Genomic DNA, 18703 nt, shown 5'->3' on the forward strand with positions numbered 1-18703 from the left:
GTGATTTAAAAAACTTCTAGTAACACTATGCTTCCTCAGAGTACAGCATGTAACAATTTCTTTTGAAATCAAAGTTGTGTCACTTGATTCGAAGTAGATTCACAAAGTTAAAAGACTGTCAGAGAATGTAGAAATAATTGCTTTATTTTTATTAACAAAATGCATACTCGATGTTGAACCTTTGAGTACAGCACCTTCCTAGCGCTGATATTGGGAGTGAAAAACCCATTTGGCAATCAGTTTTCTTAGATGGTTCATAACAGGAGAGTCAAGGTCAAACTGTTGAGTCTCTTCACCCTTCCCTCTAGTAACTGAAAAGCAACTAATTGTGAGCTCAAAATACTCCATTCTGGTAGCTCAAAAATACAAATGTTGGCTCCAAAAGCACACTCTGACTCCGAAAGTTCTGTGAGGACAGGTTGACATGAACAAGGAGAACAGAGGGGCTATAGGACAAGATGCTTGGGCCACTTCAATGACAGCAGTAACTCTCACCTACTTTCTAAAGGTTTCATTACTTATCAAATGAGCCTAATCATGTCACCAAATGATTACATAACTCAAAATATGATAAGGAGGTAAAACAGTCACCCGGCCCTGCCACTCCACCCTCTGCTACAATGTCTTCTGGGTCACAAGTGCCTTGAGGCCTTCTGGGAAAGCAACTTATTTTCTCCCCTCCCCCTTCTCCTGCTTTCAACCAACCAGCCTCGCGTCAGAGAGAGACGTAGGCACTGCTTTTTGGGAATATCAGTGTCTGCCTATGGGAGGTGGATAATGAAGGTTATGTGGCTTACAGACAACATTTTTAAATGACAGACACTCAAGTTCCTACTGGAGTTGACCCCTGGAGAGGGACCCAGCAGTTTTTCTAATCCAACATCTTGGTGTTACCTTCCTGGAAAAAATTCTAACCGAAGCTTTACATTTTTGTGTGCCCTTTAACCCAGATACCACATTTTTGTAAGTTTCTTCTAAGTGTATTATCAAGAATGATTTTATCGTAATATTTGAAAACAACTTAATTGTCCTATGATAGTTCATTAAATGTATATTCACAGAATCAACTACTGTGAGATAATACACTATTGAATACACACATGCACAAAATGTAACTGGAGGTCATCTTTTAGTGTAACATAATAGGCGAATTTAATTTTAATTTTTTTTTTTTTTTACTTTCCCATATTTTTACAGTAAGGATGTATTTCTTTTGTATTCCAAATTAGTAAACAAATATATATATATATTTAAGTACATTTTATTGGTTATATTGTTACAATAGTTCCAATTTTTCCCCTTTGCTCCCCTCTGCCCAGCACCCCCCTCCCAACAAATAAATATTTTAATAAAGCATTAGCAATCCAAAAGAATTAAACGGTCTCGCAATCTTGGGCAAAGGTGAGAGATGACTGTTATCGCTATTTCCTACTCCTGGGCCCGGAAGACCCCCTTCCGTTTTTGGCTATGTGTTCCGCAGGAATCCCAAAACATGGGACAGGATACTAGTTCCTTCTCCAGATTCCAGGCCTGGCAACTGCATAGGGACCTGGCTGGCAAGTCTCTGCTGCTGAGAGAGGAGTGAGGCCTTCAGGCCCCGGGCCTAGCGGGCTCAACACCGACCATCCCCCCTAATCACCTTGTCCTCACCTTGAGGAACAGAAAGAAACCCTACGGGGAAGGACAGTGCGGCCCTCAAAAGAGAAAGAAGTGCCTCCATTCTCCACTCGGCCGCCACTGCTCAGACCCACACTTCCCGCGGGGCGGAGACTGTGCTGGGGAGCTGACAGAGCCGGGACGGCTTGACCTCGGGCACTGGAGCACCGGGCACGGGCACGGGGCCCACGGCTGGGACAGGTACACAAAACGTCACCGCAGGTCCAGCCTGCCTCGCCTCGCCCACAGCCGCAGGCTTACTGGGTGGCACCCCGCCCCCATGAACCCTGAGGGCCCTAAGCTCGCTCACCTGCAGCCGGGTCACCAGGAGACTGTAAGGCGCCATTTTGTGCACTGACAAAGATGAGGTCGCGTGGAATTGACGTGCCAAAGTGCTTACTTAAAGCCTTTGGTAGTGGGCGTGGCCTGGCGAAAGGCGTCACGGCGAAGGCAGGACTTCCGTCCAGAGCCGTTGAGCGCAGTGGGCGGGGTTCCTGTGTGAGCAACCAATGCGGAAGAGGAAAAAGCTGCATAAAAGCGTTTGTGAAAGTAAACACCTTCACAAAGATGTCTTATCAAATGCAAATTTCATATTCGTACTTCAGTTTGTCTATTCCATCCAAAGCGGGAAAGGCACTTTTTTTGTTACTCAGGGATCTGCCAGGATCTGGCTCCCCAGCTACGACAGAAACTGGTCTTTAGAAATTAAGGGTTTTGATCGCGCGAGAGCGAGCGGGGCTTGGTGCAAAAAATGTGACGGCCGAGGGGAGCCAAGAGGACCAATGACGGCGACTAGGAGGCAGGAACAATGGGGTTAAAGGTCGGACGGAAGTCCCGAAAGCTTCCGGTGACCAGCTTGAGCGCGAGATATGGCTAAACATCATCCCGACTTGATCTTTTGCCGCAAACAGGCTGGTGTTGGTGAGACGGTTTCCATGTCCGCGGCTCTCTGGATGGGGGTGGTATTAGGAGTTGGGCAATCGGGGATTCCCATATCTTCCTTGGGTTTTGCCTCGAAGCGCCACGTTTCCCGCCTCTCGGCGGGTAGCGTAGGAGCGTGGTTTGGGGCCTCCAGTAAGAAGAGGGCGGGGCGTGCGTGCTTGGAGCCGAAGGTGGGTGGCAGGGACGGGGTCGAAGAAACTCGGATTGCCCAGGACCTGGGAGGGGCTTCAGGAAGGTGCTGGTTTGGAAAGTTTATGAGGATGAGGTGGATGAAATCGCTCAGGGCTCACAAAAGTCCCCGCTTCTGTCCCCACCCCAAGCTCGAGGATGTGTCTCCCCGTGTCTCCCCTCTTCGTCAAAGTTCTAAAGCTAACACTACTCTTTACCATCTTTGATCTTGCAGCCATCGGAAGACTGTGTGAAAAATGTGAGTGGACCATGCCCTCCCGATACCCCGCCCTTGCACTCAGTTTCTGTGGAGCCAGCAAACAGGCATTTCCTGCGGTGCCACCAAGAGGGCACCACATGCAAACCCTGAATGCCAGACCGCCGCCACAGGCCTCCTCCACCTCCTGCTCCAACGTGCGCGTTTTAGACACTGTGTTTAGGTAGCTGTGAGCGGGAAGTAGCATGACCCGTCTCCAGCACACAGTTTCTGCCAGTAATTATATGTACTTACCATGTACCACGTGCTGTTCTAAGCGCTTTCCTTGTTAGCTGATGAGCCATTTCCTGGGTGTTGGGACTGAGATGGACACTGAGTAAACCAAGTTTTGCAATGCCAAAGTAAGCCAGAAGTCACTCTCAGAAGGGGATTGGTGTTTTCCCCCATAGCAAGAGGAGGGCAGAGGGCTTGAGGTTCTTGCAAGTGGGCATAACGCCACTCTTTTCCTCGCAGGTGATGGCAAGTGTGTGATCTGTGACTCCTATGTGCGTCCCTGCACCCTGGTGCGCATCTGTGATGAGTGTAACTACGGCTCCTATCAGGGGCGCTGTGTGATCTGTGGAGGCCCCGGAGTGTCTGATGCCTATTACTGTAAGGAGTGCACCATCCAGGAGAAGGATGTGAGTGTATTCTGAGCTTTGCATCTGGTCTTCCTTTGATTTAAAAACGCTTTGCTCTCCGTGGTAAACTCCTGTGGTCTGTGGAGATTACCGTGTTCAGCTAGTCACCTAGGTTGTAATTTCTTCAAATTCTGTGAGCCAAAGTGGGTGTAGTCCAATGAAAGGCACTTATTTTCCATCAAAGATAAAAATGCAAGAGAAGCAAGTCTTTGTTAACACCAGCAATTTGGAGAGCCCTCTCTATTCCTTTGCTGTCTCTTGTAATTATTTTTATTTGGAAACAACACCCTACATTTTGTAAGTCCTGGCACAGTGCATGGTGTGTAATAGCCACTCAGTAATTCTCTTTACTATCATTAAAGACTGCTTGGGAGGTTATAGCGACATCTGAATTTGGGACAATTCGAGTTGATGTCAGCTTTAAGTGGTTAAAGTATGCCTGCCTTTGGTTTGCTATTGTAGAATTGATTGTGATTCTGTCTCGTGACATTTTTGCCTCTGGACATGTGGTATCAGCGGATAGCTATTCAACTCCTTACACCAAATTCAGGATAGAGGGCTTATAGATCTACAGTAAGGATGAGCTTTACTGTCTTTCTTTAACAGACATCTTGGTGGTGTTTTCTTCTTGTGACACAATAAGAGGAAGTATGACACAGTACCAATAGCTAATAGAAGGTATCTGGTTACCTAATCCAGGAGAAGACAAAGGATGTATAATTCTTAATATACCCACAAGCAAAGAATAGGTAGTTTATAGGTGTTAATTCCCTTATTCTTCACAATAACTTTGTTAGGTAGGAATTATCATTATCATCCCTATGATACAGTCCCTCACCCAGCTAATAAGTGGCAAGCCCGGACTGTCTGATTAAACCTGGTGGTGTCTCCATCACCCTGAGTTGTCCTTCCGTAAGTCCTTTTGGCAGGGTGTGCCCGTGTTGAGGAGAAACACCCCAGCCACCTCAGCAGTCTGTGCATTTGGATTCCTTCTACACCCAGTAAGTGCGACACATCCGGCCAGATAAGACTGTTTCTTACACAGTTAGGTCTGTTATTTAGGGAGATGAGAAGGGTCATAGATGGAATATGAAAAACATTTCATTTGGTGACTTGTCAAGTCATATCCTGCTTGAGTCTGATCCACCAGGTAAGTTCCACTGCTTTAGAGAAAGGACGTTGGTTTGTGTATTTGTACCTCATTTTCCCCACTTCTTGATACAGTGCCTGACGAGCACTGTAAGCATGGGACACATTTCTGGTGCTGCCCCTGCAAGTCATCCACAGGAGCTCCCCCTACGGACTGTCTGGTACACAGTTGGTGTTTGGTAATTATTATAGTGTATAGCAGTGACACCGTGGTAAGACAACAGCATTAAATAGAAAAGTACAAATGGTCTTAAACTAGCTGAAGAGTCCATTAAGGACATTTCCTTGAACTCTTTCAAGGTTGTAGCTAGAGTTATCTGGCATAAGCTTGCAACCAGAGAGTGCATAATGTTAATTGCTGTCTGACTCGTCTTCATGTGGTGTGTGACCTGATACCTTTGGATCCTCATGCCTCATTCAGTCCCTGAGCATTATTGTAGATGCCACTTCCCTTACTTCACATTATACAGGAATGTTCTGAGGATATTTGAGATAGCAACTAGTCACATCTACTCAGCAATAGTTTCCAAGGAACACAAAGCAGTCCAGTGACATGATCCAACCTCTCAGCCTTACAGATCGGCATGTAGATTAAGTGCCTAAGACTTTTTCCTATGCAGAAATCTTTCCACAACCAAAGCAGTCCTCGTTATTGGTCTCTTCCTGCAACTTTAATCATTTTTAAGGGAATTAGACCAATAAACTAAGCTGGCTGTTCTCTATAGTTTTTCAAAGCTTAAAAAATATTCAGGAGTCTTCCCTGGCTGGGTAGCTCAGTTGGTTAGAGCGCCGTCCCGGTAGGCCAAGGTTGTGGGTTGGATCCCCGACCAGGGCACATATGAGAAGCAACCAATGAAGGCATAAATGAATAGAACAACAAATCGATCTCTCTCTCTCTCCCTCCCCCACCTTCCTTTTTCTTTTTCTTTCTCACCTCTGCCCTTCCTCTCCCTAAAATCAATTTCTTAAAAAATTTTAAGAAGAACACTCAAGAGTCAAGGATAATACCTGTGGGCATTGCTGCCGGAGGAGTAATTTGTAGTTTCTTCTAATGCAGCATCATCTTTATCCCTTGGAACCCTTGATTCCTTTACTCCTTTTACTTACCCTTTCCCTCAGCTATCTGAATTAGAAAACAGAATAGCAGCTAATATTTATGGAGTTCTTGCTATGTGCCAGATACTATGCTGAACATTCTTTTCCCAAAATGCTATGGCTATAGATGAGGAAATTGAGGCTTAGAAATGTTAAGCAACTTGGCTGAAGGTCACACCCAGGTCTATCGAATTCAGTGTTTCTCAACTTTTTTTTTTTTTTCATTATTGCCCCCAAGGAGAAAAGTTAAAATTTAAATTAAATTAAATTTTCTTCCTAACAAAAGGAATTAAATACTAAGGAACAAGATTTTGTTGGGTAAGGAGGAGCTTTAGGTCATAAACCACTATAATGTCAAAGATGTTTCCACCCCCTTTGAAGATGCTTGGCCTTAACTCAAAGCCCGTGACTCTAACCGTCTCCCTGTATTGTTCTTAGGGTGGTTAGGGATGTGCCTCTCTCTTCCTCTCTCGTTATTTCTTCCATTCAACTCCCCATTTCAGTGAACAGCAGAGCATTTAGAAAGATGCAAAAGATAAACTATACTTTTTATTTTATTTATGTAATTTTGGGCGGGGGGTTAGATAAATGATACTTTTTAAAGTTAATTCTTGCCGTAGCTGGTGTGGCTCGGTGGATTGAGCACTGGCCTGTGGACTGAAAGGTTGCTGCCGGTTCAATTCCCAGTCAGGGAAAATGCCTTGGTTGTAGGCCAGGTCCCCAGTTGGGGGCGTAAAAGAGGCAATCAACTGATATTTCTCTCACACCTTGATGTTTCTCTCCCTTTCTCAAGCGTGTCAATAAAGCAGGTCTTGCCCTGGGTGAGTAGCTCAATTGGTTAGAGTGTCCTCCGGATACACCAAGGTTCCAGGTTTGATCCCTAGTCAGGGCACACAGAAGAATCAACCAATGAGTGGAGCAGCAAATCGATGTTTCTCTGTCTCTCCCTTCCTTTCTCTAAAATCAAAAAAAATTTTTTAAATAAAATAAAATACAGCAGGTCTTGCCACTGGCCCCTGGTCATATAATTCTTTGCTAACGTTTATAAGAAATAGAGATGTGATCCCATTGTCAGTGATTGTGTTTTTCTGATCTTAAAATTTTTAAATTGCCTTTTCCTGAATTTTAGTTCTGTACCGATTTCTCTTTGGTATGTGATATGTTGGTACATGATTAGTGTTTTAAAGTTTTACTTGAAAGTCCTGCGTTTTTGACACTGGTACAGTAATTTTTGTAGTTTGCTTTCCTGCCATAGAAATGAACTTGACACACAGCCATTCTTTGGGAAGAAACTCAGAGGCACTGAGTTCTCCTTGGTGGCTGCTACGGAAGCCCGGCCTAGGGTTCCCCTGTTCATGCGTTAGTTGGCATGTCGAGTATAAGGGAAGCCAGCACTTGGCAGTTCAATGTCTACATTTCTGTGTGAAGTTTTAGCAAAAGTGGTCGTAAAACATTTACCATGGGCATTCAATTCAATATGCAGCTGCCTAAAATAATAGCTCCCTGTGCTAGGAATGGGGAAATCTTAGAGGACTGACAGACAGTGACATTTTTAGTATTCACATGTACAGTTGCTAAAAGAGGTACTGCCATGAAACAGGTAATTTGCAAGGTTTTTAAAAAATAAGTTTTACTTATTGAGAGAGAGAGAAGGAAACATTGATTTGTTGTTCCGCTTATTTATACACTTATTAGTTCATTCTTGTATGTGCCCTGATTAGGGATCGAACCCATAACCTTCACATATTGGTTCGATGTTCTGACCAACTGAGCTACTCGGCCAGGGCTATAGGTATTTTTTAAAAGGCTTGTAGCTGAACTCACAAATATTCTTCTGGGCCCTCCTCCAGAGTTTTTTAATAGTCCTTCCATCTTCCTTTCCGTGCTCTCCATTCACAGGCGTTCCAGCAAAAGCCAGTTCCAGTGTCCACATCCTTACCTTTCACAACATCGGTAGAATTTGGGAACGACCGTGAGACCTGTAGGAAATAGGTAGAAAATAAAACAGAGGAGTTTAGGCAAGAAAACAGGAAACCAGTGAGTCTGAGAGAAAATGCCATAAACCCCAAAGATCTAATAATCCAGTGGATTGGTTTACCAACTTTTTAAAAAACATGTAGAGTCCTGTCTTCACAAAAGTATCTTATACAGAAGCTGTGTGCGTGTGTGTGTGTGTGTCTGTTTGAACCACTATAAAATTACTGGTATGCGGTTTAGGCAATTTCTTTTTTAAGTATATTTTATTGATTATGTTGTTACAGTAGTTCCAATTTTTTTCCCCTTTGCTCCCCTCTGCCCAGTACCCCCTTTCCCTCCAGCAATCCCACCCCTCTTAGTTCATGTCCATGGGTCGTGCATATAAGTTCTTTGGCTTCACCCTTTCCTATATTATTCTTAGTTTCCCCCTGTCTATTTTGTATGAACTGATTATGCTTCTTAGTCCCTGCACCATTTCCCCATTTCTCCCGCTTCCCTCTCCCAGCTGATAACCCTGCAAATGATCCCCATACCTATGATTCTGTTCCTATTCTAGTTTGCTTAGCTGGATTTTGTTTTTATTTTTTAGATTCAGTTGTTGATAGTTGTGAGTTTGTTGTCATTTCTGTGTTCATAGTTTTGATCTTCTTTTTCTTAAGTAAGTCCCTTTGACATTTCATATAATAATGGCTTGGTGATGATGAACTCCTTTAGCTTCACCTTGTCTGGGAAGCACTTCACCTTCCCTTCCATTCTAAATGATAGCTTTGCTGGATAGAGTAATCCTGGTTGCAGGTTGCCTTTCATCACGCTGAATACTGCTTGCCAGTCCCTTCCTGCCTGCAAAGTGTCCTCTGAGAAATCAGCTGATGGTCCTGTAGGCACCTCCCTGTAGGCAACTCTCCGCCTCTCTCTTGCTGCCCCCAGGACTATGTCTTTATTTTTCACCTTTGGCATCTCAATCATGATGCATCCTGGTGTGGTCCCCTCTGCGTCCAGCTCACTCGGGACCCTCTGTGCTTCCTGGACCTGTATGTCCATCTTCACAAAATTTGGGAAGTTTTCCTCATTTTTTTCAATTCTTGATTCCTCCATTCTGCAATGATTGACTTTTTTTTTTTCTCTTATATTCCAAATCATTGATTTGAACCCCGGTTTCCTTCCCTTCACCATTGGTTTTGTGTGGATTTTCCTTCATTTCACTTAGCATAGCCTTCACTTCTTCCCTTATGTGTTTGCCATACTCAAGCATATCTGTCAAGTCTGTGAGCATCTTTATCACCAGTGTTTTGAACTCTACATCTGTTAGGTTGTCTATCTCCTCGTCTGTTAGGTTGGCTATCTCCTCATCGCTTAGTTCTCCCATTGGAACCTTGATCCATTCCCCCTTTTGGGCCATACGTCTCTGTCTCCTCATTCTGACAGGCTCCTGTGTGTTTGCCTCTGAGTCCCAGGTAGAGCTGTTGCTCCTGTTACGTTGTAAGGGGCGGGGCCTTAGGGATTCATCAGTACAGGGTGACCTGTTTCACCAGGTTGTGGCGCTGTATGTGGGGGAGGGGTCCGAGGGAACAATGCTGTCTGCCCAGCACTCACCCCTTTTCCAGGCACTTCTCCCACTTCCCTATGGGACTGGCGCCCCTCTAGCTGCTGCCCCAGCGTCGTTCCCAGAGTGGGTAGGTCTGGAGATGTTCTAGGACCGTGGGGGCCCTTTAAACAAGCGGACTCTGCTGAGAGACCGGCAGTTTCTGCCTCCACCCCAACCCCCACTGGTCTGCACAGTCAGAAGCAATGAGGCTTGATTTTCCCCGGTGCTGGGACTATGAGCTGCGTGGTCTGGTCTGGTGCTGGGAGCGCTCCCCAGGTGTCCCTCCTGACTTTAAAATGTGTAACTGCACTTGCCACTGCTGCCGCTGCCACCACACCACGTCCTTTCCACCCGGGCTCCGCCCCTCCCACCTGTCTGGATGAGTATTTCTTCTTTATATCTTCGTTTGCTGGACTTCCATGCAGCTCGATTTTCTGGAACTTCTGGTTGTCTTTAGTTTGGAGGTAGTTGTATTCCTTCTTAGTTGTGGAGGGAGACGCAGTGTGTCTGTCTACACCTCCATCTTGGCCGGAAGTCCTGGCAATTTCTTAAAACTTACTAAGAGCTGACTATATGCCAGGCACTGTTTTATGTATATTTATTGATTCTTAATTCCAGGAGGTAGGTTCTGCCAGTGTGACTGAAAAGAGACACAGGGAGGTTAATAACTTACCAAAATCCGGTTGCCTAGATTCAGAGCTTGCCGCCCTAGCCTAGGCTCCGAGTGAGGATGGGGCTGCGCACTTCTCAGGTCTCTCTAGGGCTAGAAAAATAGAAATTTGTAAACATTGGCCAGTCTGCTCTTTTTACTCTTGCGGAACATGAGTTCACAGAGGAGCGATTGGCCTGCAGTCATGCGAGTCAGGAAAGCACCGTGAGCCTAAACAGGTTATCATCGTTCCACACCATCGCACAGCACCTCTACGGTTCTGAGAGCTCTCTGTGTTCAAGGTCAGGCTGCTCTGACCAGGGGAGAGGCAGCTGTTCCCTCATTTGTACCAGTCATAAATACAAATTACAAGGCTTACTAGCGTTCACCCAGCAAGCCGCAGTTGGGGCTGGGCCCATAGCCTGGCTCCCTCAGCACACCAAACTCCATAGGTGGTAGTTCTCCGTGTAATACATGATACGTGTTTTCTAGAAAATAATGAAATGTTAGTGTTGGCTTTGTGTGTGTGTTTTTTAATTGATTTTAAGGAGAGAAAGAGAAACATTGATTCGTTCCACTTCTTTATGCATTGACTAGTTGATTTTTCCTTGTGTCCTGACCAGGGATTGAACCAGCAACCTTGGCCTATCAGGATGACCCTCTAATCAACTGAGCCGCCCAGCCAGGCTTCAGATATTTTTGTAGTGTTGCTCTCAGTCCCTGAAAAGAGAAATCAGCCACATTAGAAAGGAAGTGACTTAAGGACTTCAGTGATTCATTCTATAGCCCACTGTCACAGGAAGCAACCTGTTTTGACATGGATGTTTAGTAAAATCATCAGACCTGGGAAGGTTTTATACAATAGCAGCTCCCCCAGTTTTCCTGCTATCATTCCAAATCAACTGATGGAATCATCATGTCTGCAGAGCACAGCTTCCCAGGGGCTTCACTGAAACCTCTCAAGCTCACTAAGTGGCCAGGCGAGTGTGCCATTACAAATCAGAGCAGGGACATCAGCAGCCCTCTCGCACAGAAACACCCTTCCCCCAAGACCATGTGTCACATTGAGTGAATTGATAAGAACACATCAAATCCAGTATTCTGTGAGACTTAAAATGTAAGGTACTATTTCCTAAAGTCTTTAATAAGTATTTTTCCTCTCCTTTCTTGGGTTAGTGGAAGAGAGCTAGAGAGCTTGATTTGTAGATGATTGTTACTTTTACCTTTCACTAGAAGGAAGCCCTTGGGACATTTTAAGATTTTTAGATCCTGCCTCAACTATATCATATTAGCAACGGATGTGGGCTAAGAATCCAACATTGTAAGTGCAGGTGACTGGATTGAAGGTAGACTGGCCTTGGGCACATTCTAAGTGCTTGCTAAGTTCTTGACAAATGATTAAATAGGATAACTAAAATAGGATAATCCACAAGTTATTTTCATGTTAAATCCCTCTCAATATAGGCTCAAAGACTTGACAGCGTCTCTATTCTGTTTTCCAGAGAGATGGTTGCCCAAAGATTGTCAATTTGGGGAGCTCTAAGACAGACCTCTTCTATGAACGCAAAAAATATGGCTTCAAGAAGAGGTGATTGGCGGATGGCCTCTTCCTCCCCTCATGCAGCTGCTGCATTTGCCAGAAGAGACGCCTGCTACTGCCAACAGAACGGGACTGGAGCGCAGAACACCGCCTGAACTGCCTCTCAGCACACCGGCACCTCCCTGCCCTTTCCTCTCCTCTCACCCCGACACAGTGGGAGGAATGGAAAAGGATTCTTCCCAGAGTACCCTGGCAGACTGTATCAGAGAAGGCATGATAGATTAGCTCACGGCTTTTCTTGAATTCAAGAAGCAAGACTCTTATTTTCCACATTGATAAGTTCTCTCTGCACCAAGAGTTTCTAAACCACAGATAGTATCGCTTCAGCGTTCTGGAGGAGTTGCCTGTGAAGCTCCCGTGTTCTTGCAGCAGCTCTGCTGGCGGTGGTCTCTGATGAAGCAGCAGCGGGGCGGGAGGAGCTCTGGCAGGAATGGGCATTCCAGCCTGGTAACACTTACAGGTGGTGCTGCTTCCTGTTGTTATTGTCCTGAGAAATTGGAAACCCTTTCTGTTGCTGTGTTATTAATAAAGTAGGTGTTTATTTTCTGGTAGTTGATCACTGTCCAATTCAAATTTCACTCCAGGAATTTATTGTAGTCACCCAGTAATTTGTGATTCAGAATAGAGGTATTGGGACTTACTGAGCACCTCATTCTCTTAGTACTACCGGAAGGAATTCAAAACTAGCCATTTTCTTTATTATAGGTAGACCAGAGGCATTTTTGGGAACTTACACTGGTTTTTCTTCTGGTCCAACTTGAATTTTGAACTGAAGAGATAGCTGAGTTGGTTTGTTTCATATGTGCGCATAGATACTCAGATTAAGGATTTTTTTTAAGTAAATTAATAGACTGAGGACAAATGCAGCCGTTTTCCCCTAACTCAGCTAGCTGTACTTTGTTCCACTAGAGGTGATAAGCAGGTTAACCTGCGGAGGTGCATTCATAATTTGAGACATCTGGTCAGGTAGGTCTCCAGACACCATTGCTTGGAAAAGGATACGAGTCTCGATCCAGGGCCGTGATCCAGGGTTGTGCTGCGACTCGGTGGCCAAGCCAAGGGAAGAAATGAAGGTGTTCTGACTTCTTTGGTTTGGATCAACAACACTCTTGATTATTTGTGACGTACTGCCTTGCCTTCAGGAATTTAATAAAGGGGCCCGCCGCGGACAGTCCCAGTGTAGCCCTGAGGCTGCACAAAGGAGGGGTTCTTGACCCAGCTTGGGGTCACCTCAGGAAAGGTAGGGGAAGTTCATGGTCACAGGGGTAAAGATAATCCTTAAGGCTTTCCCATCTTGTCTCCTGCCACCAGGTCCCTGCACCCCAGCCACTGGGCTTCCTTCCAGTTCTTGAAACTGCTGCTCCTTCCCACCTCAGTGCGTTTTGCCCCCTTGACCCCTAATCCGTCTCCAAGCTGGGCCACCCTGCTGAGCTGACTCCTGCTTGCCCGTCAGGCCTCAGCTAAATATTTCCTCAAAGGTGCCTCTGGGCCCTGGTCGAATACTTCCGTGTAGCACCATAAGCATTTGCTAATTATTGACTGTCAGCGACTAGGGTGTGTGTTACGGTGGCAGGGACCCAGTCTGTCCTGCCCAGCAGTTAGCAGGTGCTCTGCATTGAGTGAATAAGATAAGTTGGGCTTCGAAGCGCATGTCTGAACCTCTGGGCAAGGGGGGCGGGGGCAGATGAGCGCATTCGTGAGTGTGGGGATGGGATGGGGTGTCTGGGGGCTCTGTAAGCAGTTCTGAAGCCTCAGGTAAGCGTTAGGGTGTGTCAAAATGTTGCAGAGAACGGGTCATTTTCAGATTATAGAGTTGTCATTGATTCTATAGTAATTTTAATTTTAAAGTATATGAGTCAAAATGTTTTGCCAAAAAAAAATTTAGTTTTTAAAATTTGCTTATTCACTACCCTGGTTGCCATCATATCTTGCATCTACACGTTTCCAAAGCCGCCTTAATTTCAGCAAAACACCCAAGTGCTCTGTCAGCCTCCAGTGAGTGCCTCTGAAACTTCCTGCAGGGAAACTTAATGATGCCAAGTAGGGTGTCAGAGGGCATACCTCCCCCACACTGATCACCAGAGCAGCAAGTTCAACTCCACTCCTCTGTCACCTAATTTCATTCTTGGTTCATTTCTTTAATAAGAGACCAAGAAAAGAGTTTAATGCAATGAATGAGTTAAAAACCACCTGAGATAAAGTGGTTTTGATTTTAATTAATTTTTGTCCACCTTGGACTTTAGAAATTCTTTTTTAATTGTAAAAATTGGCATAACGATAGTACAGATTCTCTGTGGGGAAAACAAGCTGAATTTTAACCTCTTAACAGTATACAGTTCTGTGAGGAGAATTAGAATAGAATAATGACCTGTGTATGGCCACACAAAATTAGAATGGTCTTCAAAATTACTCATTTTTCTCCATTGTTGAAATAAACACCACCTACATAGAGAAAGTGGTTCCATTGCCTGGATCTGATTAATTAAGGTCCTTCAAACATCGCACTTACTACATCGCTCTTGCTCACACACACACACAAAAGATAATGAGAAATGTGTGTCAGCTTTATAATGAGACCTTGATTTCTGCTCAGCTATTGACCTTTAGTGAGTCATTTAGCCTTTCTGCTTTTTTCTTATCTACTAAATAAGAATGGTAGTGCTTATTACCTTTTTGGGACATAGGATTAAATTTGACCTTGTAAGCCCTGACTGGTGTGGCTCGGTTGAGTGTCTTTCTGCAAAGGGAAAGGTCACAGGTTTAGTTCCTGGTCAGGGTACACGCCTGGGTTGCAGGTTTGATCCCTGATCACGGCACGTACAAGAGGCAGCCAATGGCTGTTTCTCACATCGATGTTTCTCTCTCTCCCTCCCTCCCTCTCTCTCTAAAAATAAATAAAATAAAATAAAAATTTGACCTTGTAAGCAAGCACCTGACGTTCACTGGGAAGGCTTTACATGAATGGTAGTTCTTCTGCAGTGGGTCCCTAGTTCTTCAGAGAGAAACATTTAAGTCCTGGCACTGAAGGTCCTCCAGATGGTTCCTTCTCTCCCCTACCCCCAAGGTTTTCCTCTTCTCTCTCTGCTCTTCATTAGGCAGTTGAAGGGACATCCTTGCACACGGCTGTGGTCTTGGCTGTTTTCCTTTGTTTGAAATACCCTTCCGCCTTCACATCGGCCAGCCAGCTCGGTGCCTCTTCCTTATAAGCTCCTGCATCTCAGGAATGCTTCCAGGTTCCCCACAACTGCCTCTCACTTGGGCTATTTGCGTGCCTAGTATATACATACAACAACTTTATAAAACAATATTGTGTATTGCACTGCAATGTTTTCATTTTATTTCATTCTAAAGATTCTGGCTGAAATCCATTAAACTAAGTGATTTCATGACCCCACTAATGGATCACGACCCAGTTTCAAAACTGAATTAGAGCGAAAGGTCCTTGAGCTCCTTCAGCCTCTCCCACTACTACAGGGCACACAACAGGCAGCCCCTCAGACGTTTATCACATTGAACTGGCAGAGGGGTCACAAACTCAGGCATCTGGGTAAATAATGTAATCGATTGAAAGGAAGGGGCATAAGAATAGCTCAGACATGATGGTCAATGGTATGTAACCCTTGGCTTCCCAGTCTGGGGGACAATAGGGAGGTGGGGACCTTGGGAGAACCAGAGCACAGGCTCTTGTTTTAAAGGAGAGGGCTGCCATTCAACTCCCAAGAATTGTCACCGTGAATGCCCCAATCTTTTGAATTAAGGATAAGTAGCAAAATAAGATTTTTGTGCAATCTTCCAATTTTTAAATGTCACTTCATGCACTGGTTGGTGTGGCTCCATTGGTTGGAGTGTTATCCTTAACTAAAAGGCTGCAAGTCTGATTCCCAGTCAGGGCACATACCTGGGTTACTGGTTCAGTTCCTAGTCTGTGCATGTACAAGAGAACCAATTGATGTTTCTCTCCTTAAAAGCAAATGAAAGTATGTCTTTGGGTAAGAATTAAAAATAAATGTCAGCTCACTTTAACATTTTTAATGTGTCAGTCTCTGCCAAGACAATACTACCTTGGCCTGTCAGCAGCGGGTCTTTTTGTTTGTTTGTTTGTTTCGGGAGACAGAGAAACATCGCTTTGTTGTTCCACTTACTTATGTATTCATTCCTTGCTGCTTGCATAGGCCCTGACCTGAGATCAAACCCGCAGCCTTGGAGTACTGGGACAATGATTTCATTAGCAGCTTTTAAATTAAGAAAATTAACTTCCCAGGGAATCAAACTGAAATGACTAGATTTCAGAGAGACTGTCACATTGTTGTGACCTGTAGCTGCTTAACAGTAGTTTGAAGCTAGGACATGAAGGTGAAAGATTCTTTGGCAAGGATTCCAGTTCCCATCTTTTCCCGAGTTTTTCAGTTCCTTGTCAACTCTATCCACCACCAAGACGAAACCATTACTCTTTGAAAAAGACAGGTCTGTTCACTTGCTTACTGAAATTCGCTCACATTGGTTGTGATTCATAAACAACAAATGATTTGCTGTATACATCCACTCACTCTTCCCCACAGCCGGTTTGTGCTGTGGCTTTCTTTGCTCCTGCCCCACTGCGGCAGTGGATCTGAAGCATCAAATTGAGGAACTGTTTTCTTGGATAACAAAAGAAACCACAAAATGTGTCACCCTGGCATGTGTATGAGAGCGACTCACCTCTGACAGTTAATTGGTCCTAATCATGACCAGCTTGACTTGTCAGAGGAACAAAACATCTGGCATAACTTGCTTACTCTCAGGGGAGCTGCCCCCACCTCTCCCCTCTACACATGCCTTCAAACTCACCGTTTTTAAAACATGGTGTGTGCCTTTGAAGGGATGATGATTCAAAATGGGAAGGGCCTGGAATGCTTGAGTAGGGATTCAGCTCACAAGCCCTGGCAAGATGAAATCTTGTTGGGAAGAGGAAGAAGCATCTTCCTCCCATCAACATAAATGGAGACATCAGCAGTTAAGAAGGGTGATTACCTATTCCCCTCTGTTTTATCTTCTACTGTTTGTATGCTAACCCTTTACACAGGACTCCCATTTGCGAAGGATGCTGGATTTCTCAGTTTGTGTTTAGTGTCGTTGCTCAGGGCTGCTGTGTTTCCAACAGTGCAGGGGAAGATACGGGGAAAAAGCATGAACACACGGATTCAGCGCCTGCCTTCCAGGGGTTAGTCCACCCTCTCAGCCCGCATTGAACGGTAGGCGTCCGCTCTCCTTGTACCTGACTATACGGCCCCCACTGCCCCCTTCCTGAGATGCCCTAGGAGAATTCCCGTCGGCTCACCCCCGCCTCTCTCATCATTCTGTCTTGTAAGGTTTCGTACCGGGGAAAGCACCCTGAACTGAACACAGGATATGTAAAGCGTAATTTGCCATTATGGTTGTCTTTAAGAATAGTAACTATGTGGGTCAGGCTTTGCATACAGTATCATGTTTAATCCCCATACGACCTGCAGTTTAAGGATGAGAAAATAAGTTTGATGATGTAAAGAGATTTACTGCCACTAAATCAAGATAGCATGACTGGTGGCAGAATTAGGATTCAAACCCATGTATTTCCACGGCCACCCTAACAGATTACTACAAATACCAGCACCCCTCGCAACGCGCCACTGCGCAAACGCTTGCTCTGCCCAAGGGCCTGGTTCCTCCGCTCTCGGCCCCCAACCCTAGTCCCCGCGGTCGGGTTGAAAACCCAATCAGATGCCGCCTCTCCCCTGCACTCGACCAATGGGAAGGCTGTTGCTAACACACCAGGTATATTTTTAGCTATTCTGTTCTCTGGAACTGTGCGCGTCGGTGGGGGCCCTGCCCCGGCAGGACGTGCTGGGGGAAAGGAGCACAAAAACGGGAGTGGAAGGAAGGGATGGGGAGGAGAAGAGAGGCGAAAGGAAGGGCGGGGAGCGGAGTGAGGAGAGAGGGGGGGAAGGAGGGGCGGGGAGCAGTGGGGCATGGCCGAGGGGGCGTGTATGTGACGCTCTGCCTCTCGCTGACGCACAAGGCAAGTAGTCCCTGGAGGTGCCCCAAGAGCTGAAGCGCGCAGAGTGGGGGATGGGGCTCTGGATCCCGGGCCCTCGCACCTGCCTTCCCCCGAGGAGTTTGCCCTCTAGTCCAGCATTTCTCTGCTGCAGTCAAGGAAAGTTCATTTAAACCCTCACGCTGCTGTTGGTCTCTGCCCTTGCCAAAGGAAGCGATCAAGGAAAAGTGCAAACTGTTCGTAGTTGGAAACGTTCGGGTCTCATCCACCCCACGTGGGCTCGGCGGCTGCCGAGGGGCTGGAGCCGTCCGGGATGGGAAGTCAGGGGTGGGAGAGACCTGGGGAATGCCGATTAAAGGAGGAACAGGGTAAGAGACTTGACGCTCAAGCTCCCACGAGCCCCGTGCCTCGCCATCTGACAGTCCGGGCACAGGCAGCCTTCTTCCTTTCTCCGCGTTGTTGTCACGCCCCCGCCTCGTGCCTGCGTGGCCAGAGCCCGGGCAGGAGGCTAGAGCGCGCGGGCCTGTCACGCCACGTCCCGGGTTCGGCGAGCCTCGACCCAGAGCCCGAGGGACCGTCGGGTGCGCGAGCCCGACGTCCCGGGCACTGGCAGGCGCTACCATCCGAAGGCTGGGGCTGTCACTAAAAGAAATGTGACTTTATAGTGTCCCCTATGGGCGTCGCCAGCCGGGGAAAGAACAGGGACGTCTGCAGAGGGGCCCTTCTCCGCCGCGAGGTAACAGGGCGCCAGAGGCTGTTCCTTGTCCTGACCGCCCGGCCTCTGCCTCGCCTCCCCCGTCTCCACCTCTGCGTGCCCAGCCCCGATTTCCCCTAGCCCTCCCGAAGACGTTATGGGCGTTCCCCAACGAGGCACGAGGCGCCGGGGAGAGTCGGACCAACCCAAGCTGATGAACGTCCAAAACGTTTCCAGAGCTTGAGTCTTTACCATCAGTGCCCCTCGCCCCCGCCAGCACC

The 18703-nt window shown here is 46.3% G+C and overlaps 2 protein-coding genes across 2 annotated transcripts in view; one reads left to right on the forward strand and one right to left on the reverse strand.

Moving 5' to 3' along the window:
• ACO2 (aconitase 2) overlaps positions 1-2050 on the reverse strand; it is a 40168-nt gene extending 38118 nt beyond the window's left edge. Inside the window, exon 1 of the mRNA XM_090272354.1 lies at positions 1967-2050. Coding sequence (XP_090128480.1) covers positions 1967-2002 — 36 coding nt within the window. The 5' untranslated portion in view covers positions 2003-2050. The remainder of the gene's footprint in view (positions 1-1966) is intronic.
• Positions 2051-2471: 421 nt separating this feature from the next.
• Positions 2472-12129, forward strand: PHF5A (PHD finger protein 5A). The gene is made up of 4 exons (XM_090272358.1): positions 2472-2577; positions 3002-3025; positions 3497-3663; positions 11621-12129. The coding sequence occupies exons 1-4, from the start codon at positions 2526-2528 to the stop codon at positions 11708-11710; spliced, it is 333 nt and encodes a 110-aa protein (XP_090128484.1). The 5' UTR covers positions 2472-2525; the 3' UTR covers positions 11711-12129.
• The last annotated feature ends 6574 nt before the right edge of the window (positions 12130-18703 follow it).

The sequence above is a fragment of the Furipterus horrens genome, unplaced genomic scaffold (assembly GCF_987537825.1).
Source record: "Furipterus horrens unplaced genomic scaffold, mFurHor1.1.pri manual_scaffold_4, whole genome shotgun sequence".
In the NCBI taxonomy this organism is placed as follows: Eukaryota; Metazoa; Chordata; class Mammalia; order Chiroptera; family Furipteridae; genus Furipterus; species Furipterus horrens.